This window comes from Clarias gariepinus, chromosome 20 (genome assembly GCF_024256425.1).
Source record: "Clarias gariepinus isolate MV-2021 ecotype Netherlands chromosome 20, CGAR_prim_01v2, whole genome shotgun sequence".
In the NCBI taxonomy this organism is placed as follows: domain Eukaryota; kingdom Metazoa; phylum Chordata; class Actinopteri; order Siluriformes; family Clariidae; genus Clarias; species Clarias gariepinus.
Window position 1 is genome coordinate 15,156,014 of NC_071119.1, and position 27,711 is coordinate 15,183,724.

Sequence of the window (27,711 nt, forward strand, 5' to 3'; positions counted from 1 at the left end):
TGGACCCCACCTCATGGCCTAAGTCTCCTGGGATAGGCTCCAGGGCAGGTCCCCTGTGACCCTGAATACAGGATAATGTGGTTACTGTAAGACAATGAGTGAGTGAGTTTTTAAATTGCAAAGGTCAACCCTAAACATCTCCTTTTAACCTTATCAGGAAGATTCAACTTAAACTTTGTCATGTTTATCTGTAACATAAGTGACACAGGCAACCTAAGCCACCACACTCTACTTATTGGTAACATCATTAATTGAATGAATTAAATAGACATTGAAAACAGTTTATAATTGGAACAAATTTATGGAGGTAACTTGAAAATAAGCAGCGTACACCAATCAACAGAAACATGCTCAAAGTTGTGTAGGTTAGCCTTGTGGAGCCAAAACAACTTTGACCCGTTGAGGCTTAGACTCGCAAGACCTCTAAAAGTGTACTGCGGTATCCAGCACCAGGAAGTTAGTAGCAACTTCCTATAAGTTGTAAGGTGGAGCCTTCATGGGTTACGCTAGTTTATCCAACATATCTCAGAAATGTTTAAGCCATCTAAGATCTGAGGAATTTGGAGGCCATGTCAACACTTTTGACTACTTAGCATCTTCCTCATCCCATTCCTAAACATTTTGTTATCAGTGTATCAGGAAGCATTATCCTTGGGCCACTGCCGTTCAATATCATTGCAATGAAGGTGTGTACTTGGTCTGTTAGTGTGGTTAGTCAAAGTAACATCCTTTTTAATTCCAAAAACCAGGGTCCCCCACCAGAACATCGCCCAGGACTATCCAGTGTCTTTGCCCCCATGTCTTCTTTCCATAATGCATCTTAGTACCATTAATTTCCCCAATAAAGAGACACATATTGCATACTCGCATCCAAGTTTTGTAAAAAAAAAAATAATAATGTGATTCATCATACCAGGCCACCTTTTTAACTGCTCCTTGGTCCAGTTCTAATGCCCACATTCCCATTCTAGGCACTTTTGGGGGTGGACACGGGTCAACATTGGCCTTTTGAGGGAGTCACTCTTTAGCCCATACACAGCAAGCTACAGTGCATCATGGGTTATGACGGCTTTCCATCATAGCCAGCATTTACTTGCCAGCCTTTACTCCTCACATACATCAGTGAGCTTTGGCCACTCAGGACTCTCCATAAAAAACATCTCCAAAATGGCAGGTCTTGTAAGGGGTTATCGATATATACTGTGGTTTATTATGATTTTGTTAGGTACTAACCATTGTATATATCAAGAACACCCCATATAACCTGCATTCATTTAGGCCACACAATTTGGCCCTTGTTGGAAGTCTCTCAGCTTCTTATTCTTACTTCCAACACATTAACTCTTACCTGATTGTTCACCTGCTTCCTTGTGTATCCCATTCCGTGATAGGTGCCCCCGTAATGAGATAGTCAATGGTATTCCCTCCACCTGTCAGTGGTTTAATGTTATGGCTGATTGGTGTGTGTCTAATAAAAGTCAATAACAGAAAGTAAATTAGTATTCAGTACTTGATGAAACACCTGTCAGATCTCTAACTGCCCTGTTGTCTAACAACCAGGAAGCTCGTGTTATTCAATATATTGACGGAGGAAGTCAATGCCCTATGAAGCCAATGCCTTATAAAGGTTGTAAAGCCGATGTAAGAAACAGACTGGAAAAAGCATTTCTCACTGTAGTTGTCACTGTATTTATTTCCATTTGTTGGAAAGCTTCCCTTTTAAAATACAGATGTTTCAGGGGTCTGTTTTACCAAGGGATGTGATGTAGTAAAATACAGTCATTTGCATTTAACTAGCATATTGTGCAGATCTTCACATTTGCTTTTAAAATGCCCTCAGCATTTTGTTAAATTGAGTAAAACGCATCTCATAGCAATCATTAGTAATAACTCCTCTAGCTGTAGCTTGACAGTTAAATAACCTGTTAGCCAGATGAGCTGAATCTATAAATTTGTGACAGAGATGGCAGATGGGTGGGGCTTAGCCTGTATTATCAGAATGAGATTGGTCTTGATGTCAAGTTAGCAAATTCCTTTTTTTGCCTCCACCCTGTCAGATTGGCTATGTGAGCGCACCTCAGCTGCCACTGGCCACATCGGACAAATCTGACAGTGTTTATCTCGTGTCACTGGCTGTCAGGGAGCCCATGAATTTCCTCTACTGATAGAGGTCTTGAGAAAAAAAAAAAAAAGAAATTTGCTGTTTGTCATTTTATTATTCAGAAACAGTTTCTGTCATTGCTGTCATCATAGGATTTAATTTTGCACTCCAGTCCTCCTGATGTTTTCTTATGATTAGGTAAAAATGAAAAATGTAAATTTAATATGACCTTGTTGAATGAATTTGTAAATTAATAATCTGCTGCCAGTACATGCTTAATTTTGCAATAAAATATTAAAAATGTCTAATTTATAGTGGCAGATTTATTTCAATCATGACTCAAATTGTTCATAATTATGTTTCATAAATGTTACTACTAATAATAATCAGTCAATTAATCAGTCAAATACAGCATAATAATAATAATAATAATAATAATAATCCACAGAAACTTTAAAGCACTTTTGTAAGTTCCTGGATATTTGTGAACTTATCAATATGACCTAGAAGTGACCAATGGTTATTATTGAAAATCACATGTGTTGCTGATAATTAGAATACAAGCAAGTGAAAAGTTAAGAAAATATCTGCCGATTCTATAGATACTTAACTTCTACTACTATCCATCTGATGTTATTTTAGATATACAATAAGTTTGCATCGCATAATTATACATACAGTATGCCAATGCTGAAACCACTTGCCTAAAGGAAGCCAAAATATTCAGATAAACTTCACAATAATTTGATAACATACCGAAAAAGTGCAGTTGTCCTTGTGATAGTCATACAGCATGTCAGTTTACCAGCATGCATTTGATGTTCAATAAGAAACTACTGTTCTTATTTTGAGATCATGCTGATGCGTATCGCTTATCTTCCTGTCTTTCTATTATGTTTTTGTTTTGTGATGTTTGATAATATGCGACTAGCACAGCAGCCTCTGGATAAGACATTTTTATTTTAAATTTCACACTGGAAGATTGGGAACAAAAAAAAAATCATCAATTCACAAATCAAGCCAGACTAGATAAATAAAAATTGTAATAATTTTGAGTCAGTGAAAACTCTCCCGTTTCTGGTTTAAAGGGAGAATTATGCAAGATTTATACATTTTCCTTATTTTAAAGATTTATATTAGGCTCCACTGTATGTGGATGGAAAGATTTTTCGCTATTTAGTTTTGGATGGCGCTTAAGAAAAACTTAATTTTTTTCCCTATTATGACCTCATATAAGAAGATCTCCTCAACAAGCTACCGTAGTTGCTCAGCTCTCCTGCTCTCTTTTAGGCATTTGGCAGACACCCTTATCCAGAGTGACGTAAATTTTTAGCTCATTACACATCTGAGCAGTTGAGGGTTAAGGGCCTTGTTTAAGGGCCCAACAGGGACACTTTGGTGGTCGTGGGATTTAAACCTGAGACCCAGTGAACTGTAGTCCAATCCCAACCTCTTCTTGAGCATCAGCAGTAGCTTATTTACAAAAACACTGGAACAGCACATTTAGACAAGTAATGAAATAAATGGAATTTAAGGTATGACAAAATGCATTATCTTAAGCATCATTTAGGTGAAGCATTAGCCATTGTTTTTTTTCCCTTTACATTCATCAGCTATGCAACAGTTAGCAAACTGTAAACTGTAGTAGAGCTGGCGACCGACAGTAAGTTTAATTAACATACTGTAGGTGAAGGTGAAGGTAGTTTTACTGTGCTACAGTATGTAGCCAAAAGGTGATGAGAATAAAATAGAAGTTGTGCACCGTCCTGTGAATTTCAGGAGTTTGTATTAATATTTCCACTTATTCCACTTATTCCGCTTTAGAACGTTAGATTTGTAATGTCCACGTTTTGAGGTTAAATCCCAAATTGCAATAAATGAACAGCTAATGCGCTAGGGTGTACAATACATTGTCTAACACACCAAATAATGCCCTTGATCATGGGTTAAAGAGCCATTTGGAATCAAAATTATGTTAGGACATGTAGTGCAAGTTAGCTTTGTAGCTGTAAATAAAGAAACACACATTACCAGGTCTCTTCGTTATTTTTACTGAATAGAAACATCCCAACAGTCGTGTGGAACATCTTCTCAGAAGGGTGAAGGTTTATTTTAACAACAAAGCAGGAACACCTTTATAATAAAAAAGGACATACTGTATGGGTTGGATAGTCAGGTGTTCACAAATCTAGTATATCTCATATACATTGAGATTACTACTCTGTGCTAAAAGCTAAAGCTACCTTAAGCCATCCTCCCACAGTCTGTGTTGCTGAAAAAAGACCAGAGGGAAGAAAAAAAAGTACATGTACAGGTAAAGCATGTATCAAAATACAGGGCAAAGTTGTATGCTAGACTTGCTCCTCATCCATCTCCCTCCCCTTTTTCTTTCTACACTCCTCCTCTCTGACAAACGCAGCCCTGGGGGAGTCTGAGATAGAGGAATGTGGTGGTAAGAAGTAGGGAATCGGTGGACAGCGAAGAACAGGTGACGGGTACTGACAAAGAGGACGAACGCTCCGTTAGGCCCAGCTCAGGGTAATGGGGCCATTGGGACATTGAGCAGTAATTCGTCATCTCGTCATCCCACAAGTGAGAAGAGAGGGAAAGATGGAGAAGAAATGAAACGCAAGTTACAGGGAGCAGGTGTCCTGGAGGAAATGTAATTGTTTTCAAAAAGCACCACAGTAAAGGGAAGGTGACAGTTGGGCATTAAAACTAACAGTGAATTTAAAGTATTTTGCTTCTTGCTTCACAAATTTGTAACTTCAATTATTATTATTATTATTATTATTATTATTATTATTATTATTATTATTATATTTGATGCTGGAAATATAATGTAATAATGATTACATTTTCTTTATTATTGTTTAACATACATTTATTTCACTTCTTTAAAATCAGCTGGGAAAATGTCTCTTGAGATATCAGAAGGCATGTTTTTCCACTGTCATATCTACAGTAGCTCTAGATAAACCTTGGCAATAATACAGATATATCTAAGACGAGTCTTAGAGGACCAGAGCCTTACTTTAAACTTGATTGAACTAGATTAAACTTGTCAGCTGGTTAACAAGTCCTACATGAGTTGAATTAGTTGAGGTAGAACTGGGGGAAAAATCATTAAACTCCACAGTGGTGTGGACGGTGAGGATGTAAATTTGGCATCTTTTGCTCATGTTGAAAATTCCCTGCATTAATTGAGATGTCAAAAAATACCTACCAGACGAGAATTAGGATAAATGCTGTTTGCACTACCTTAAGCTCTTTGGTTGCTGGTTAACATCCTGAGGAACTGAATACAGGCTTTAATCATTTCCTTACCTTAGATGCTGTTTTCCCAAACATGGACCAAGTAATATATAATCTACATACCAAGTTTATGTTAATATCCCTATTCTACTCTACAATCACTTTACTGTGACTTTTGCTAATTCTGTGACTGATAGTGGTGTTATTTGTGTGCATAGGGGCAATATCCTCAGCGCAATGTCAAAGGGTGGAATATATCAGGATATAGCTAAAAAGTAAATTCATTTGGAGAGACCGAAAATTTAATTTGAAATTTAGAAGCACAACCTGCCTCCTGTGCTTCAGTCCTTGACTCAGCACTACACTGGTGCAAAAACCCCGGATTGAAGAGGAAGTACATTGTTATGGAGTCCAGACTCTTTGCTAACCTGGTAATGTTTCCAACACCAGGAGCTTTTCCAGTTTTGAACAAAGCAACAGGAGAAGTTCGATTCCCTCCTCCACACACAAGAAGGTGGATGTGTACTGCGGTTGGTATGTACTGCGATGCTATACCAAGAACCGATGTGCTCTGCGGTGCTTCCGAGGTCTCAGTGACAGGTCCCCACCCAGACCAAGCTGAAGCCGGGTCCATCAAAATCAGCTCTGCTTCAGACACTGGAGTGAGAAGAGCTCTGCCCCTCCATCTACCCTTCCCTTATACGGGTTCCCTATTTGGGAATATTAGGAAATGTTACTCCAAGCAGTTTATAGTACTGTAATTAGATGGAGAGACATTTAGGGATGGAAAACAACTTGAGCCACAAACATATGCCAATGCTCCATTGGTGTCTGTGGCCAACGTCAGCTGATAGCCAGCCTCTCTAAACGTGCCATTCTTTCCCCTTCCTCTGATCGAGGTCTCCTTTGTAAGAATTGGTATAGATCTCATCTGACCATTTAGTATTGCATGAATATCGCTTTGTGCTTATATTGCACTGTGCAATGCCATACCCATAAGCAGTGTCTCCATACAGCATTTCTGCATGCAGTATTGTGGATACACTATTTTACATCATGTCTTGAGTTGGAATTCTGAATGAAATTCTAACTGATTAGGGTACCACATTTGTCACATAAACTTTGCAACGAAACTGTACGAATTATTGGCATTTGGTCGATTTGCATCAGTGTCTACTACCCGCAAACAGATGGTCTGGTTGAACTATTTAATCATGCTTAAAAGCATGATTCTTCAGTTAAATTCACAATAATGCTCATAATTGGAACAGATGGCTCAAGACCTGTTATTCATAGTATGAGAGGTCTTGCAAGCCTCCATGAGTTCACTTCATTTGAACTGTTGTACAGATGCAAGCATTAAGGTGTTTTGAATATTATCCGGGAAAGTTTGAGAAAGGACCTTCTTTGAAAATAAAATTCAGTACATTCTTGATCTTGAGAGCAAAACTTCACAAACTGGGATAGGAACATTGACGACAGGCACAAGAACAGCATTGCTGACTGTAAACCAGGCCTGCAGCTAAGGGAATTTACACGAAGAGATAAAGCGCTCATATTCCTACCCACGTTGGGCTCTTTGAGGTCACACAGCAGTTCAGGGAAGTCGACTATAAGGTTAGATGAATGAATAAAAGCAAGGCACTGTAGATTTACTTCCTTAACCTCCTTAAATATGTGAGGCGAGGCAGTGCCTATACTGTATCTCTGGCAGCGGTTGTTCCTGAGTGAGTGGAGCTGGGACCAGTGACAAGTCCAACAAATGTGGCCCAATCTAGTTGCAAAAATGTTGCTTACAAATGTTTTTTTGCTTTTGCCTGTTCATACTAACTGCATAGAGGACCACATCAAGACCGGTGTAATCTTTAAAAAAAAGGTGGTTTGGGAGGAGCTCATGGCAACGTTTGACATGCAGATCATAGAGGAGTCCCGCAGTGATTGGAGCAGATCAGTGGTCTTGATGCCTATATCTGAAGGGTTAGTCCAGTTTTGCAATATTTTAGCATCCTGTGGATGCCCACACAGGTCTTGGCCTGGCCTCTGAATTCCCATGGTATTAATCTGATCAAGTATCTGTGAAATATGTTGGATGAACAAGTATGATCCATGAAGGCCCAACCCCACAACTTACAGGATTTAAATGATCTTCTGTCTAATGTCTTTGTGCAAAATACCTTCAGAGGTCTTGAGAAGTCCATGCCTTTATGGGTCACAGCTGTTTTGGCACAACAGGGTCCTGCCCAGTATGAGGCAGGTGTTTTTAATGTTTAAGCTGATCTGTGTAAAGCAAAGTTTGTTTTGCATGTTAGTATGTAATACTTCTGGTCACATTTAATAAAAAAATATGATAAGAGAAGTTGAAAAGTGATTGTACCACCATTTGTAAAATGGAGGAAACTGAAGTACCCAGAGCAGACCCACCAAGCACAGGGAGTACGTCCAAACTCCATGCACGCAGACCCGAGGTGGGAATCAAACACAGACCCTAAAAGTGCGAGGCGACAGTGCTAACCACTAAGCCACTGTGCTTTCTTTTTTATACCAACCTGTCCCCCTTTGCATATGGTAAAGGCTTAAAATATGAGCTAGTATAAATGAAGTCTGTTAATGGGCATTAATGGATCAGTGGTTAGTTTTTTGCCTGCCAATTTGCATCGAGTGCACAACCCAAGACACTATAAAAGCCTGGATAAAATGAGAGGGTTGCGTCAGGAAGGGCATCTGACATGAAACTTGTTCCAAGTTGTGTGTGAATCAGATAGGCCGCTGCGTGGAATAGCCAAAAGACTCGCAACAACAGCCTGTTACAATACTTTTACAATTTGGAAGAATTGTCAGTTAAATTTGTTATCTGTTTCTGTATAATTATAAAACTCTGTACATAAAAGTACAGGTTAAGTTCCACCCATGTACTATAAGCTCTAAACTATTCCACCCCAAGCTACAAGACAAATATACTTAAACTTTATGCATAAGGCAAGAATACATAACACGTTTTTAAAGTACTGTATATCTTAAGACGGCACAGTGAATACAGCATAAAGCGTTATAGACAATGAGTGATAGTGTATATCTTGTTTAAAATATTAAGTACAAGGCCACTTAATATTTATATATAGGCCAAATTATACAGAAGACTATTAAGTGGCACCAGCCGACCGCATCTTTTGGAACTGCTTGTTCAATATACTCGGAGGACAGCGCTATCCGCTCCTTCTGCTTGCGTGAGCTCACAGATGCCCGTAATTGGCTGTAGAGCCGTAATTTATGTGAGAGCACTAAGTACCTCTTATCCCGCCCCACTGAGAGAACTCGGCCAATCAGCTCTCTCTAGACCTCCAGCTGAGAGAGGTTACAGCATTACCCGGGATTCGAACTCGCGGTCCCTGGATGATAGGGCGAGCACTTTCCCACTGCGCCATTCAGATTATATATTAATTATACTTTGGCCCAACCATGATTTGGAGCCTCCCTTCATTCAGGGACACATTGGGAAACATTTTTAGTTTATGTCTTATGGTGTTGACTCTTTTAGTGTTCATACAAATATTACTGAAAGTAAAAACAGTTGAAAGTCAGAGGACTTCCTTTTTTTGCTGAGTATATATATATATATATATATATATATATATATATATATATATATATATAAATATATATTTATGTATAAATATGTATTTATTATATATATTTATTTATTATGTGTATATATATTTATAATGAGAAATTGAACAGGTGTTCCTAATAATCCTTTAGGTGACTGATATATATATATATATATATATATATATATATATATATATATATATGGGTAATTGACGGATAAGACTTTTTTTTAAAAAAAAAAGCCTTAAAAAAGTCATCTGGGGCGACCGTAATATATATCTCAGAATTAATAACTAGTTAAACTCATATCAGTAAGTAGATAAACTGATGAAGAAAGATAAACTTTAGTGCCCTTTCATTTTGTGAAAACCATTATTTCACAATCTCCAGTCTCCTTCATTATCCAGTTAAAATAAATGTTTATCCCTATAAAAGGAATGGAAAATGGCTGAATTTAGGAAAAAAAGATAAAATATACAAATAATTATACTTAAACTATTAACTCTATGTATATAATTGATGTATAGAATATGAAAACTAGAAATATAGGACATATATATATCATTTAAAACACTTAGCAGTGGTCGCCCCACATGATACTCGGTCGCCCCATATGATGTTTTCAAGTTTACTCAAGTATAACAGGCTAACAGTTAGCCTCAGAAACCAAACTAGCTTCTTCTAGTGACAAAGCACTATCAAATTTATCATCAAAATATAGATTTGTGGAAAATAATTATAATTCACAGTTTTGGGGTGGTCGCCCCACATGATGACCAAAAGTGACTACGACATCACAGCCGTTAAAAAACAGCTTTTTCTTACTATATGAGAGAGACTGATTTACTATCCAGTTGTTTCCAGGGGGTCTTCACTTGTGTCTGGCTGATGCAGTATCCCATCCTTGAGATGTTTTTTAAAATAAACGTCCCAAAATTGTGGTTTGTTGATGGTGTTTTTAAACCAGTTGTCCCAACTAAAGTCAAGGCCGGGCGGTCGCCCCATATGGTGTTTTGGCACTTCAGATAGCAGAAAAATGATGAAAAACTTAAAAATTTGGAGAAGTTAGAGTGGTTTAGTAGGTAAAAAAGGTATAACAAGTAGATGAGAAATTTTTATGTATTTTTTAGTTTTTTCTGCAAAATAAAATTAACCCGGACAGAAAAAGGGGGCGTCACGTCATTGACCCACATACTAAAGGATTATCACCTAAAGGATTATTAGGAACACTTGTTCAATTTCTCATTAATGCAATTATCTAATCAACCAATCACATTGCAGTTGCTTTAATGCATTAAGGGGTGTGGTCCTGGTCAAGACAATCTCCTGAACTCCAAACTGAATGTCAGAATGGGAAAGAAAGTTGATATAAGCAATTTTCAGCGTGGTATGGTCGTTGGTGCCAGACGGGCCGGTCTGAGTATTTCACAATCTGCTCAATTACTGGGATTTTCACGCACAACCATTTCTAGGGTTTACAAAGAATGGTGTGAAAAGGAAAACACATCCAGTATGCGGCAGTCCTGTGGGCGAAAATGCCTTGTTGATGCTAGAGGTCAGAGGAGAATGGGCCGACTGATTCAAGCTGATAGAAGAGCAACTTTGAATGAAATAACCGCTCGTTACAACCGAGGTATGCAGCAAAGCATTTGTAAAGCCACAACACGCACATCCTTGAGGCGGATGGGCTACAACAGGAGAAGACCTCACCGGGTACCACTCATCTCCACTACAAATAGGAAAAAGAGGCTACAATTTGCACGAGCTCACCAAAATTGGACAGTTGAAAACTGGAAAAATGTTGCCTGGTCTGATGAGTCTCGATTTCTATTGAGACATTCAAATGGTAGATTCAGAATTTGGCGTAAACAGAATGAGAACATGGATCCATCATGCCTTTTTACCACTGTGCAGGCTGGTGGTGGTGGTGTAATGGTGTGGAGGATGTTTTCTTGGCACACTTTATGACCCTTAGTGCCAATTGGGCATCGTTTAAACGCCACAGGCTACCTGAGCATTGTTTCTGACCATGTCCATCCCTTTATGACCACCATGTACCCATCCTCTGATGGCTACTTCCAGCAGGATAATGCACCATGTCACAAAGTTCGAATCATTTCAAATTGGTTTCTTGAACATGACAATGAGTTCACTGTACTAAAATGGCCCCCACAGTCACCAGATCTCAACACAATAGAGCATCTTTGGGATGTGGTGGAACGAGAGCTTCGTGCCCTGGATTAACTGCAAGTTGCTATCCTATCAATATGGGTCAACATTTCTAAAGAATACTTTCAGCACTTTGTTGAATCAATGCCACGTAGAATTAAGGCAGTTCTGAAGGCGAAAGAGGGTCAAACACAATATTAGTATGGTGTTCCTAATAATCCTTTAGGTGAGTGTATACAGTATATATATATAGGGTTGCCTCTGTTTCTAAAAATGATGAATGGACACCTGAAAGTAGAGTGATGTCTTATAATCTTTATAGTGACTTCAACATCTGAAAAATCAACATATTTCTATATTAAGTTTATTATTTATTACAGATAAATCATAATTTTTGAGAGTGAACATTTCTGCAAGGAGAACATTTTTGCAAAGAATTGCTGTGATGCCGAAATGCTTCATATCCAAGCTGCTACACACACACTCTGACTTTGATCATTGTTCTGCAACAGCACCTCTTGTCAAGCTTAACATAATGTTATTTGTAAAGTCTTTCAATGTTCCATGTATATAGATAAGTTTTTCCACACTGGTACAGCTTCTATCACTTTAAACAGTGATGAGTGGTATTCTCTGGCTCCTTGCTGATGAAATTAAAAAAGCAGTTTTCTCTGTGCTGTGTAGAATTGATTGCACCCTTTGCAGAACATGACTTCAGCACAACTTCAGCACTGATACTTGAAGAATAATGATTGGTTGCAGATCATTTATTTGGGCTCTTTAGGTTTAATAGCTGTGTTAAACATTGTGCATTCAGTTCACAGAACTATACCAGTTATTTTTTTTTTTTTTGGCCAAAGGTTGCTTCTATTCAGTGATGTTTTTTTTTTTTTTTTCTATGGGCTGCGAATGTGCATGGAATTAATTTTGTGTTCGAAACATCCGCTACTTTATATATTTGTTTAGATGCTCTTTGATCCCAGAACTTGTAAAATGTTGCTTTTACAAGACGCAACTTAGAAAATATGGAAAACCAAAACATTTTCTGGGATAAGAAAAACATTTATGCCTTACTATTATTCGTTAATTATGAAATAATGATGGTTGTACAGCTTGTACAGTGAAGAACTGCAACTTGCCAATCATAAAAAATGTCATCAGAAGCTCTTTTTTTTTTTTTTACCTAATGAGGTCTAGGTGGAATAACACTTAATAGGTCAGTCTTAAAGAACTGTAACTCAAGCTTAATTCACAGCAAGAAAAATGTCACACTTAGCTGCCTACGCATTCTGTAGTGCCTTGAATGTCATAAGAAACAAGAACGAAAGTAATTGGTATGCTGCACGGTGCTTGTCATGTATACTATGGAGTAAGCTAGGTATAATGGACTAGTGGCTTTAAGTCCTCTTAACGGCTGAGACTCACTGATGTCGATGTCTAGGAAATCAATCCCTGAAGGAAACTGCATAATGGTGTACAAGGCGTGCGCTATACAGATTAGGGGCAGCTTTATTTCATTAAAAGCAGAATGAAAAGAGAACACTGCAGAGAGATTGGGCAGCAATTCCTTGTTCTTTCAGGGAGGTATCAGCACCTGACCCCACTGCGAGACAATAGCTGGTCCTTATACATCATCAGGAGACATGCCTTTTTACTGCCAAAAGCCAGCAACATCAAAGATAGGTTTGAAGATACAGGAGCAAGAAAACAACACACTATATACAGTACACAGCAGAATATATCTCTTATAGAATGAAATAGTATAACCTTAGTATAATTTTAATATAAATTAAAGAATGAAATTAATAGCATTGTATCTAGACCATTTTGCTGGTCTTGGGTTTCATTTACATTCAAATTTTTATTTTTATTTTTTTTTTTTTAGAAACACTCAAACATCTGCTCATTCATTCATATCCAATCAATCAATCAGGTCACAGTAGCACAATGCAAACAATCATGCATGCACCAGTTTAGAGCTTCAAGTAAGGTTCACATCAAAAATCTAAATGATTTCAGTGACTAGGGAATGATTGTTGGTGCCAATATGGGCTGATTTGAGTATGAGCGGAGTCAAACCAGGACTTCACTGAATGACATTTAGAGACTTCAAGCACGGTACAGTGATGAAACTCAATGGTGCATACGTTTTAAAGAAGGCCGTGAATGCAGATACCAGACAAAGACGCTCGAAGCCGACTGCAGACGTTCCCAGGAACATTCAGTGTGTGGAACACCTGATCCTTGAAAAAATGAACAGATAACTTGTCACCAACATGTGGAAGCACTAGTGAAAGACTGGGATAAGTGCATTAGTGTAGCAGGGGATTATATAGAGAAATAAAGGGAGTTAGAGCTGTGTTCTGTTATCCTGCATAATCCAAAGTCTCGGTTTCACTTGAGCACCCCTGGTATATTCTGTGATTTTCTTGCACAGCAATCTCTCGAGTATACACAGCCTAGTTTGTAAAACAAACAACACACAGTTAGCAACGATTCTGTAAGCCGAGGGACTAAATTGTTTAAACTTTTAGGAAAATTAAGGGAACTCATATAATCATTCTTTACAACTGTGGTGAGCAGAAAAGCATCTCAGATCCCACAACTGACATCGATAGTCTACAACAAAGATCACAACAGGTTCCATTTCTGAGAATGTATGAGAATCTAAGGCTATAGCAGAGACTCGCCACCTTTTGGATATTTATCTGTCGTCTTTAAATGTTTAATGGTCTTCTGCTGTTGTTGGGGTTTGCATGGTTGTTTCTATTTGAAAGAAATGTACAGAATTGTAACAGATGTTGATGTTGAGTATTTTTTATGTGGTATTTTCATGTTAGTACTCTTTAAAAAATACATTTTTTTCCCCTTTTGAAATCATCTTCAGGTAAAGTAAAAATGTTAATTTTGACAACATTGAACAATGTTTTTATTGTTAAGTATGTAAATCTGTGCACATCTGGAAAGTGCCTAATTTTTCGGAACAGTCTCAATAGGGATCACACTTGTGTGAATAGCAGACATGACCTACACAAATTTAAATGAATAAACCTACGGTATATATCTGTATTGTTTTACCTAAAAGCATGGCACTTTTGGCAGGCTGATATCAGGCGATGTATTCTTTAACTGATCACATGATTTCTGTCTATTTAGCTGAGGAGCAGACGTTTGGGAAGAGTTTTCTTCATGTGTTCCTCCAGAACGGATATCCAGGTGCCAGCCTGGGCTGCGGTGGCGGGGATGTTTTAAAAATCGTTTCCAGTCAGATCATTAAAAATAACACCGTGATGCCAATAACAGTGAGGTGAGTAATGTTTTCCAGTGCTGAAATTAGTTTATGAATGGTGCCAGACAAACCTGCTATCAGCTACATGAATAAGTGAGCTGAAACCACATACTTAAGTCACAACATTGCCAATTTCATCCGCGAAGAAAAACTGCACTGGTGTCATAACCAGGTACATTCAGGTTGTCAGGTGACTTCATTTTATTGCCCCATAATGTTGCTGAGCCTAGACCTAACCAACTGAAGCAACCCCAGATCATAACACTGTCTCTTGTAGTGATGCTTGTACAGTGGACAATCTGAGCTCATCAGATGAGCTTTTTGCATTACTCTGTTAGTCACAAGTGGTTTTCTTATGGCTGTTTGTTATTGCGGTTTACGTAGTTCAAATCCAATGTGCATATGGAAATGCTATTATTTTCACCATGAAACATTATATTAATATTTTATCTTATAAACAAGCATTAATTATCATATACAGTAATACTATTTATTGTTTTCCCCGTTGATCCGTTTCCATGCGACTTCACCAAGTGTTCCTACTCATAATTTTTTTTTTCTGATCACTTTTCTTACACAAAGTTAACAGTCCAGAAATATTTAGACAGGTCTTGATAATGTGTTGAAGGGTTCCAGTGTCCCAGTAATTTTGAATCTCCCTTGTTGTTTTCTTTGCCTGACACAGCCCAATAATTTGACCCTTTTGAAATAATGACTTTATTTTGGATACGTAATGTATATTCCCCTGTATAGTTGTCATGGTTGCATTAATATATAATGATATCTAAGTGCCTGATAGAGCAGCTTGATTGATTCGTTTATAGGAAATGTGTGTGTGTGTGTGTGTGTGTGTGTGTGTGTAGAGACCATCATTGTATTAGTAGATAAAAGAAATCATGAGCCCAAATCATTACTGAGAGATTTATTTTCTCAGCAGTTGTTCACCACAGAAATAATGAGGCAGATGAAACGATCAGATGGTGTACCTTTTGCTTCTGAAGTAATAATTTTAATTCTGTTCAGAGAACTGCGTGACTATGGCAAAGGAGTCAGTAGTAATAGATAAATCAAACAATCTGTACATCAGAAGCTTCAATCTTGGCAATACCAAAGCCACCCATGATTATGTGACCTAGATTGTCCTTGCTTCCAGAATGGGGAGGGTGACATTTAGGATAACAATGCCTAACTCATTAAATAAATTGAATTGAATTGAATTGAACTCATGTCTCAAAAATTTGGAATCTACACCCAGAATGTTTAACTATCCTGTGACATCACATTAGCAGCGGTTTAACAGGATACTGTATATTGACATCACCAGTCTCATAAACCTCCCTTTTCCTTAGCTGTTGTGTGGCAAGCAATAACAAACTAGGGCCTGAGAATACACAATGACTGAATGGGAAGACAAATCAGGACGAATATTGTTTTATATCTCATCAAAGACTTATATATACTTCTATACAGATACTGTAAATAGAATTGCTCTCCCATAATTGCGGCTCATAACGCCCTACTGTTACATAAACTTAAACACGCAGGATTGCACTATTCATAACTGTTGCACATATTGTACTTTATATATTAACCTCCCTCATAAAACCCTCCATAACAATTTGCACAAATGTACTGTATATAACCTTCTCAAACCATGATATCATAACCATGGTAACCAATAACTTCTCCACATTGCATCCATCTATAATCATTGCACTTGTACATAACTCCTTCCCTGTGTACTGTTTACATATGCAAATTATTTTATCATGGTATATATCTTCCTTTATTGCACTCAGTGTATATAGCTCCTTCCCTGTGTACCGTTTACATATGCAAATTATTTTGCACTGCGACAGATGCACTTCTGGTTAGATGCTAACTGTATACAATAAAGTTAAATCTAATCTAACATATGTAAGATTAGAATTTATTTTTTTTATTAAAAGTTGATTATTTTTATGTTATTATTTATGTTCCTTTTTATTTTCATACAAAACCCAGGGTCGTGAATTAGGTATTGTTCGCAACTAAAAACTGGTGTGTCCTGTAATATGTTCCTTTCTTTACATGCATGCAAATATTCTTGTTTAATGTTATCTATTTATAAATATTTATGTCTGAAAATAGTGAATGGTTTTGTGCATAATAATGCATAATATATGATAAAGATAAATACTGACATTTGTACTACAGATAATATGGTGCCTAAGGCTTTAGCACAGTAACACAAACAAACACAGCTGAAGTTGGAAGTTTATAGACACCTTAGTTAAATGTATTTATACTCAGTTTTTGATGTTTTCTGACATTTAATTCTACTAAACATTCTCTGTCATGTACCTTTAAACATTTGAAAACAAGTCTTGGCTGATTTCTTTAGCTTTTTCCATGATATTAAACAAACAAGCACTCAGTTAGAAGACGCCTCCCACAACACATCCACTAATAATGTCAGTTAGCCAATGAGATGCCTCTAAAGCCATGACATCATTTTCTGGAACTTTCCAAGCTGTTTAAAGCCACAGTCAGCTAGGTGAATGTAAACTTATAACTCACTGGAATTGTGACACAGTGAATGATTAGTAAAATAATTGTGTCATGTATAAAGTAGATGTTCTGATTAACTTGTCAAAAATATAATTTGTTAATATGAAATCTGTAGAGTGGTTAAAACACAGGTTAAAGGCTTTAACCTTTAGTGCACAGTATGTAAACATCCAACTTCAACTATAATGTAGCTTGTGTGTGTGTGTGTGTGTGTGTGTGTGTGTGTGTGTGTGTGTGTGTGTGTGTGTGTGTGTAGATATTTGATATTTGATATATCACATAAAAAAATGCAACTTAAAAATCTGTGAAACGAGTATTTTTCCCACTTTCTTTCTGTGTGTACTATATTAAATAGAAGTAGTCCTGCTGGATTAGTATCCTTGAAGAAATGGCATATAAAGCAGTTTAGTCATTAGATTACAGGTTGCATTCATCAGTGTTGTCCAGAATAGAATATTTTCACCAATGCAAAATGTAGGTGGCCTACTTTTAATGTGAGATAATTGGGTAAGATTTAAACAGTTGCCTGACCTATTTGACTTTCATGATCCAAACAGTCACTTTACCTCACTCCGGAGATCTTTATACACCGAGGCTTCTCCCTTTTGTCCTCCGTCCTTTTCTTTTATTAAGGAATTTAACCTAACTTAAAGAATTGTGGACATAGCGATGATTTGTATTAGTTAAATGGCTGCTACGTATGAGATAAAAGACCTTAAAGTGTAATTGAGGGTACTTTTTTTTTCTATACGCAGAAAAGCCTTGTCCTAATTTTATAGGCTTCACCCACTTTGTTCAATTCTTATAGAACAAAGGGAGAAAGCATTCAGCACCAGAGGCAGCTGTTCTGAAATATGGCCTTACTGAACAGCAATGGGCTTAGCTTTTATTGTACTTGGTAGCACTCAGTGGGGGTTTATTTGGTTCCTCATAAATTAAATGAAAATAAAATGATTACTCTTAGTCATCAGGTTATTTTAGTAAGTGGCGAAAAACATAATTTCACTTCCTTCAACAGTGTTTGTGCAATTTTTTCAAGAGATTTGGAAATGTTCAAATACTAAGTGTCGCCCTTAAAACTTAAGAGCATTAAGTTATATACATATATATATGTATGTATGTATGTATATGACGGTGGCAACCCGGCAGCATCAGGGCTTGAACTAGGGACCTTCTGGTCAGCAGTCCAACACCTTAACATCCCTGTCCCCCATAAAGTGACCTCTATCCTTTGTTTCACACAACCTAGGCAAAACAATAAACTGAATTTTATTTGAAATAAAATAATTGAAAATTATTCATATACACTATATATATATATATATATATATATATATATATATATATATATATATATATATATAAACAAAAATCAAATACATTAATCTATTTATTTTGTAAATCACCATTGGCCTATGCTGTGTTGCTGGCCACGGATCATACTATACTAACTTTCCCACCATTTTTTGATGATGTTGATAATATTCCTAATCGCTGACCTTATCAAATAGCATAAGGATGAGATTTTTATCAAAAGTATGAAGCATTTCTGTATGTTGTTACTAAATAGCACACTGCTGTTATTTACATGCTAATTTATTAACACACAAAACTAATGTCGGCTTTACAACAAAAAAGGAGGGGATTACATTCTCCCGAGACCCACACTTAGCACAGCTTTAAATGTCTTGTCCCATTTCTTAACCCCGTTTTTTGAAGGTTCACTATTTGTGTAGCTCGGCTTAAATTAAATAGGCCACTTCGCCCATATTCTAACACATTCATGGTTAATAAGGTCTAATTTATGGCAAAAATTTAGTATGTGTCAAAAAAAACACATCATGTTTTTGTTTCTTTTTGACCAAAGATGCTATTGAGTTTACATGTGTTGAATGATGCAACAGGATGGGTTGCACCTTGTAATCCAGGATAGATACTTGTGAATCATCATCTACTGCTTTGGGCGATATCACATGGATCGTGAACGTTTGAGCTTTGACTAAATAGTTTATGCCCACCCTTGACCCTTGCTTCAGGAATAATCAAGTTGATTTTTTACTTCCTAAAAACTCTTGATGCTTTAGGGCACTGTCACAACTTTAGTGTTTATCCCAGCACTGCTTTTTACAATCTGCTCATAATGAACATTCTTTCACTGCAGTTAGTAATGTCAGACTTTATACAGTACCGTGTATAGCAGAAAAGGAGTAATGAATCTCTCCGGGAGTTTTTCTGAGACATTGTTTCCTCTGTCTTTCTCATTAGGGATCTAAAGCAATGTCAGGATTTCTGTTGCAGTACTTTGTGACTGTTGATAAAAGCCCTTTGACAAACTGAATTAAAATTGGATGAGCGCATCAGATTCAAGTGGATGTTTTATGCAATGTATAAACTCCATAGAACTACATCCAAATCCATTAAAAAATCAGATTACTATATTGAAGCAACCAATTTATTGACACAATAGTCAGCAATATAAATGCGGTTAGGAAACCATTAGAAATGTCGATCAAATGTGTACGTCCACTTTCTCATTCCGTCTCCTTGATTTTTTTTTTGACCTCATCTAAAAAAAACTATCATTAAATGACTGAATAATTTAATAACTTTACATCTGCTAACATGAATTGGCAAAATATATCAAGTCTGTAAGTTCTGTCAGCCAGCTGTTGTACAGGCAAGACTAAAAAATATTCACACACTTAGTTTCTAAATTAATCAAAAGCATGTGATTAAACTGAATACTGGAACAGCAAAACTCTCATTACTGGTCTAGTTAAAATGGCATTTTTATTTAACATTTTTCTAAAAGAAAATGCATGGGCCTTTGTTTGTCCAGTGCATTCCATGGATGCTTTTTGGTATTGGGATCTGGGGAGTATGGAGGCCAGGTCGGCAGCCTTGGGTTCTTTGCCCTCTGGGTATTCTGGTGCCTTTATATCATTGCCAGCATTGACCCTATTTTGTTGCATTGGCTCTGCTGTGGGATTAGATCAGACACGCTGGCGTTTGGTCTCTGTGGCCATAGATGAGCCTTAGGTGTCCATGATCCTGTCACTAGTTTACTCTTATATACTTGATAATCAATGTTAATGTATTATGGCTGAGTGGTTAAAACATAAAAAAAAAAAAAAACATCAATTGTGCAGGAGCATTATGCATGCATGGCTCAGATGTACATGAATACATTTTAACAAATAAGATGCAAAAAATGGATTGGGAAGCCAGGTGGTAATGCATTTTTTACTGTTACTTTTTTGGCATTTAAAATAACTGCCCACCTCTGCATACTTGAGCTTAGATACTCATCTCCACTTGTCTCTTCTGCAGTCTTTCCCATCCTCTCACTTGGGAGGTGATTAAAAATTCCTTTAAGCATAATGAGGGCCATACCAAAAAAAAAAAAAAGTGCAAAAAGTCTGAAACAGTTGAAAATTGCCTATTAGAGGTTGCACACGTACGCTGCCAATCCACTATTGCCACCCCCACCCCTCACTTTGCTTTAAGTGAGAAGAATGGTGGAGGAGGAAAGGCCAAAAATCACACAGAGATCACACTCTTGGCACAAGAGAAGTCCTTCTTGAGAGCTTCTGAAAATTTGCAGCATTTGAACTTTGGCAGTCATCATTGGAACTTGAATTGGAGTCATGTGTTGAGGGATGAGACCAAAATCTTTTTGCAAAGGGATTGCAGGCAGGAAAACAGCATGATAATATCATGATATATTGATAAAGGGAGTCTGTTTAATGGCTGGTAGTCCAGGACGAGGATACACTGCCTGGTCAAAAGAAATCAGCCATAAAGTTATTTGGATTTAAATAAGTAAATACTTAAAAGACTTTAAGCAAGGCTTGCTTAAATTTCCTTGCATTTTCTCTTAACATCTCACCGTTAAAGAAAAAAAAGGCTCCGACAATTAATTCTGATTGGGTGTTTCCTTGCCAGAGTTGTTAGAATTGACCTTCTTCCAGGCTTTGATTGGTCTGGTTTGTGAATGCATCGTCATGGTTGTGTAAGATCTTGATGGAAGCAGATAGAGCTTGAGCAAAAAGCTTTTTTGGTTCAGTAAAGAGGCACTAATATGATGCCATATGGTTTATCTTGTTGAGCACCAGTGTTACCTTATAGCTCTAAGTATAGGACAAGCGTTTAGTTTGTACTGCAGTGGCAGTTGGCTGTGTTTACTAGTGTATTGTGAGAAATCATGTTTGTTTCATATCACTAAGTGTACTTGATTAAAAACTGTGGGATTCCTTAATGTTGTAAGCGCATATTGTGAGCTCATATACCACCCCCCACCCCCATCCCGAAATACTATTGACCCCCTCCCATTTAATCGGTTCTGGCACCGGATCTGCGCCATTACGTGTTAATTTCATGTAATCATTTTTGTCAGTACAAAATGCACCTTTCTTGCATTTCCCATCTTTGCTTCCCATCATTTGTCAGGTTGTTCATGTTGTCAGACACCACAGACAGTCATTGTGCAATGGGGCATGCTTCTCATTCATGATGAAGCTATAAATCTGATTTTGTTCTGTTTATAATTAAAATCTACTGAAGAATATAATGTTTAGTAAGTGACAGGTCTTTACAGCCACTGAGACTTGAACATTTTAATCCATGTTAAAAAAAGATTTAAAACAAAACATGTTCTCTGCCATATTAAAATGGATTAAAAAGGAATTTTCACACTGCATTCGTCTACACATACAGAATGATGACACTTGAATTGTATTTTTGATGCAGATTATTGTTGCATGATTGAATCATTATTTTGTATGAATGTGTCTTAATGTTGTTATAATTACTTATTATTATTATTATTATTATTATTATTATTATTATTCATTGTTGTAGTTTTTGCTTTGGAAGAAACTTATTTCATTACCATTGGGAGAATACAGTAATATTCAGTGATATGTCAGAAATAGCAGTGATTGCTAGGCAACAGGCTGATGAGCTTTACTGTATCAAATGCTCTTTATGCATTACTAACCAAATAGGTTTTGTTATGAAAATGGGATGACTGATTATTTATTAACAGAATCATAAGCAGAAAAGCATTGAGAGAAGTGGCATTAGCGAATGCAAGTTCACAAGAAGAAAAGCTTTAGTGCAGTCCAGGTCAATGTTCTTCATTGAGGTACTGTACAATAGAAATTTGTAATAAAAAAAAAATGCACTGAATTACTTCCTAGGTTTATTTCCTCCAAAGGATATGGGGTCAGACAAACATGTTTTCAGTAAGAAAACAGGTCAAGGCTAAACTCACACTGTTCTTGAAAGTAAGGCTATATACTGAGATGCTAAACAGCAAGAAGAATATCAGAGATGGATAGACTTATAAAATTCACTGATTCACTTGAAGGCTTTAGGCTGTGTTCACATTACCAGCCTAAAGTGAGACGATTCTATTTTTTTTACCCTAATGTGGCACAGATGATTTTTATTTTTTTTTTATTCACAAAGCTTTATAAAATAACTGGGAGTCTTGGACTAAAAAGGATTTAGGAAACTTCTTAGAGCAACTCTGAGCAAGGAAAGTACAAAAACCTTTATCTTAGGTGTTGTTGATCCCATTACTAGGGATGACTCAGCAATTAATTTTAGCTTTACGTTCGTTTACTTTTAGCCTTACGTTCAGTGTTTGGAGAATATTTCTTCTTTTTGCCATTTTGTCATTTTAAGCCTCTTAAAAGTAATCCTATGTACTCTTAACCATTTTTACCTTAGGAGCTGTTTTTTTTTAGGGCTAAGATGTTTTGTGAATCATTTTTATCTTTACTAAGAATTAGTCATACATTTAAGAGGAATTCTAAGAAAAAGTCATAATTCTAAGAAAAATCTTAGAATTTTATCACTAGGAGCAACTTTTAGGCTAAGAAGCTTGTGAATACTGATGTTTGTGAATACCCTGATGTTTTTCAGATCGGATCTGAGTCAAAGTCATGTGATACTAAACAGTCAGATGAGGATTAATGCTACTTTTTTCCTCTCTGCCTACGTAGGGTTCTCACTGCAAAGGCAGTGCAGGGATTTAATAGCAATGCTAGCAAGAGCTAATAAAACAGCTAAAGTAAGGCATCTCACTTTCTTCCTCCTTCTGGGTTGCAGAAAATAAAGCCTACTACTGTAGCATCTTGCCATCCTCCAGAGCAAAATCCCGAATAATTTTTGGTTGAAATCACGTCCGGGATACAAACCCATGACATGTTTTAACCCAGATGGCACTAGCGAAGAAGTATTGTTGTGTGTATGCATGCCTTTTCAGAGGACAGATGCATCCACATTAGAGTCAGATAAAAGTCACTTGTAATTATGAATGTGAACCATCATGACATACAATTCCACGATTCAGCAATGTAGCTTGTAGCTTTGTGTTACATTCTTAAAATGTTTTATGGGGGCTTGACTTGATTTATGATACTGATTTTTAATTAGAATTTTCCATTTTTCAAGTCATGTCTCCAAACATGGGGGTGGTGAATAATTATCTTTTACAGAGATAGAAAGAAAGTTTAAGGTGAATGTTCATGAAATCAAGCACACATTAAGTCATTTACAGCTACAGCCAATGGCACAATGTCAGTAGGACGAAGCTGCAGTCAAGTGTTAAAATGCCATTGTAAAGATCCTTCGACCATCTTCCCATTGTAACTGTCTACAGTATTACTGTATTTTTAATGTCTGTTACTGTGAGTCATTGGTGCAGGAAGGACTATTTAAGTTTTAAAAGGATGCAGTTGTTTAATTATATTTAATATGTGTGCAAAGTTACAAATCTAAAGGTTATTGTGTACTTACAGTATAGCAGAGTGCTATAGAAATATGAAATTAGAAAACATTAGACGCGTGGTGAATCTGCATGTGGGTTTCCTCTGGGTACTCTGGTTTCCTCACACAGTAAAAAAGATATGGGTTAGTGATTAAGGCATTCAGAGTTTGTTTCGGAAGGTCCCAGGTTCAAATCCCACAACCACCAAGTTGTCCCTGTTGGGCCCTTGAGCAAAGCTTTTAACCCACAAATACTCAGATGTATAAATAGATTAAAATGTACTGTAAGTTGCTTTAGATAAGGGCGTCTGCCGAATTGTGCGAATGAGCTCTGTGTGCGAGTGTACTCTGCGATAGATCGGCACCCTGTCCATTGATTGTACCTCGCAGCCCGGTAGCTCAGTGGTTAAGGCATTGAACTACGGTTCGGAACATCTCAGGTTCAAACCCCACCAGGTTGCCACTGTTGGGCCCTTGAGCAAGGCCCTTAACCCTCAACTGCTCAGATGTGTAATAACATTTAAAGAATTTAAGTCGCTCTGGATAAGAGCGTCTGCCAAATGCCTTTATGTAAATGTAAATATCGCTGTCAAATGATATATAAAATTACAAGGTGTACAAAGATTGGTGTGACCTAAGTAATATAACACAGCGGAACATGCTGTTATAGGAAACTAATCAACTTCCACTGTTCTGTCACATCACAGCCAATCGATTTGATTAGATTTTTATTTGCCTTTTAAAAGCATGCTGCATAGTGTTCTTCCCGCTTATATACCGGCGCTAATCTGAATTTTAAATTATAAGGGAGAGAGAAAGAAAAAGATAGAGAGGCCCGTCCAATCTATAAATACAAGGACTCTCAATACAAGGACACTTGAGTTGATTCAGCAAAGACAGCATCCCTTTGTGGTTTTAGCTGAGATCTGTATTCTTAAACTTTACTGATAAATACATATATATATATTTATATTAGATATGTAACTGAATATGAATAAGTTTTTCAGACTGAAAAAAATAATGTCCTCCAAACAAAAACAGATCTGACTTGGTTTTTCCTTCTTTCTTTTCTTTTTTTTTTCCGATCACTGTCGAACTTGCCTTCTGTTTTACAGTCGTGGTGGTGCTCGACACCCGAGCTTGATTGGCAGATTTCTTCTAGCCTTGATCTTCCATGCGTGATGCATGTCTGCTGGCTGTGGAGTGCAACAGCATGTCTATTGCTTTTGTCCCTTGCAGAGAAGTTTGTTCTGCGGCGATGTGCCTGTGCTCGCTTTGTATGGCATTCGTGCAAATATGATTTCTGTTTAACATTTCTATTTTAAAATGTCCCCCTGACATTTCCCAGCAAAGCGACAGCTGCATATAGCCTGCACAGACCACCCACTGTGCCCATGGGAGAATGCCTCTCTGCTGGAGACAAAAAAAAGATATATATATATATATATATATATATATATATATATATATATATATATAATGCAATAAATGTACAAGGTAACATTTGCAATACTGCAAAAATTAACTTGTACATTTATTGCATTATTATTATTATTATTATTATTATTAATTATGATAAGTCATGATTAAATGGAATCCAAATTCTGATTCAGACATTTATAGTCATATAAGGTTATATACACAATTAATCATTCACTTAAGCTAAAATTAAATAGTTCATTAATTTGTTTGATAAGATTTTTGTGCAATATAAAGATCTCAACCATCAGAAATGAATTTTCTTTCTATGACATGACCTCTTTCGGCAATAAAGAATAAATCCACAGCTATTCGGGTGTTATACTGCTGTGTAATAGTGCCACTGTTCAATCGAATTAAAAAGTCGTAATATGTAGGTGCATAACCATTCATCAGTGTCATGACTCCTTCACTTCTTGACCCATATAATCACACACCAGTAGGGGGTGAATGCGGCTCTGAATATTTAATCAAGAAATTAGCGGCCACCGTGGACACTTAAAGGTACAACATTCCTTTCACACTCTCTGAACTTCCCCAGCAGGATTTAACATGCGTCCTAGATAATAACCTACTCGATTCTACACATAATGTTTATGTATATAGTATATATATATATATATAGTATATGTATATATGTACATGTACAGATGCACGAGCACATTGACGTGCTCGTGCATCTGATCTCTAATTATTGAGGAATACGAGTCAACTCAGCATCGTTGGGCAAATATCAATAATTCTGCCACTTGATTTCACAGCAAGAGGTCACCTTACCTGGTCCGGTTTTACAGGCAAGATCTGATGGGATCAAGCATGGCGCAGCAGCAGATTCAAGGTCGGCCAGAAGGCACTCAGGCAGAATCTTAATGCTCCAGGTGTAGAGCGCAGCACCTTCCTTCATGCACACAGTCTCAAACCTCCTCTTCCCAATTACTGTGTCAACAGCTTATCGACCCGATTAGAGATCTTAGCAGATGGGAGAATGATGATGTGTGTGTGTGTGTGTGTATCTTGTGTGCAAGTTCCCAAACATTGCATCTTAAAATGGCTGTTCCATAACCTCATGGTTATCGCACTTATCTTTAACATGCAGTTATGTTCGCTTTCTTTCTCTCACACTGTTCCTGAGCGAAGCCTCGTTTTGGACATTTCAGTTGAAATCCTTATTGACGCACACTGTCACGTTCACGTGATTGGCATTTTAAAAAGCCTCTGCTGTAGGAGCTGTTTTCCATTCTGTTGTGATATTTTGCTGATAGTCGAACGCTCAAGACCCCACAAGCTGTTCGTCTGATGAGTATTTTGGTACTTCACATATCAATGTTTGTAAATGAGGCCATGCGAATTTGTGCAGATGTTTTGTGCAGCTGAGTAAAAAAAAATAAATAAATGCCTTTTTTTCTAAACATCAGAGGGAACCACTTAAAGATCACTTACAATCAACTCCAGACTTATAAGCTCCTTATATGAAAATGAAACAAAATATATACCGCTGTGCAAGGTTTCAACAAAATACTGGTATCAAAATAAACACCTTTCTACAATTTAAATTTAGTAAAGACTTCCTTGGAGTGAACAACACTCAGCCTCTTCCCACAATCCCAGGAGGAACACTAATGTTGAACAACTATTGTAATTGTGATGACGTACACCAATAGTACAATGTCAAGACGACGTTGTTTTAAAAAGCTAGAATGATTTGTTAAACGATATTGAGACATTGTGATAATAAATGAATGACCCAATCACAACATTGCAAATAGAACCTTAAACAAAAATTTAACTTATCTTTATAAAATGTGAGCCAGTTAATAACTCCTTAGGGGTCAACGGCACCATCAACAATATCAATCACTTTTTCTTCACAAGTATTTTAGTAAATAAAATTCTATTGTCGGTACCCAGAAAAAAAGTACATATACAAATGGGAGACGGTTTTCTTTTCAAAAAGTTAATTGCCAAATAAATGTTTGTTTTTAAATTAATGTTAAGAATAACAACAACAAAAAAACAGACGTACGTCAGATTCTCGCACAACGTCTCACCATATATAACCCAGTACAGTATTGTCCCTTGGGTTTCCAACAGGCACAGTTCATGTATTTAATGTTGTGCATCTCTTGTAGTGTTGTAATGATGGCTCATGTTTCCACTGCATGTTCCCTTGTGGGCAACTGGTAAGTCCGCAGCACTCCCACAATTGTGACTGGCGTTGGAATCTTGCTCAGGCCATCAGTTTGGTTTTGAAGTTGTTTTTGCAAGAATGTGTTTGCCATTTCTTATCCTATAATAATGTAGTTAATGTCATGACATTATTTCATTAAAGTAATAATAATGTCTGATATATATATATATATATATATATATATATATATATATATATAGAGAGAGAGAGAGAGAGAGAGAGAGATGATTTAAGCAGCCAGACAAAATGCTAAAATAATGTTTTAAAAAAATCTTACATTTTATAAAATGAAAAATG

General features: G+C 36.9%; 1 protein-coding gene across 1 annotated transcript in view; it reads left to right on the top strand.

Moving 5' to 3' along the window:
• The window catches only part of eys (eyes shut homolog), a 330,983-nt gene that overhangs the window by 241,114 nt on the left and 62,158 nt on the right, over nucleotides 1–27,711 (top strand). The window contains 1 exon segment of the mRNA XM_053479756.1: nucleotides 14,288–14,438. Within this exon segment, the coding sequence (XP_053335731.1) occupies nucleotides 14,288–14,438 (151 nt within the window).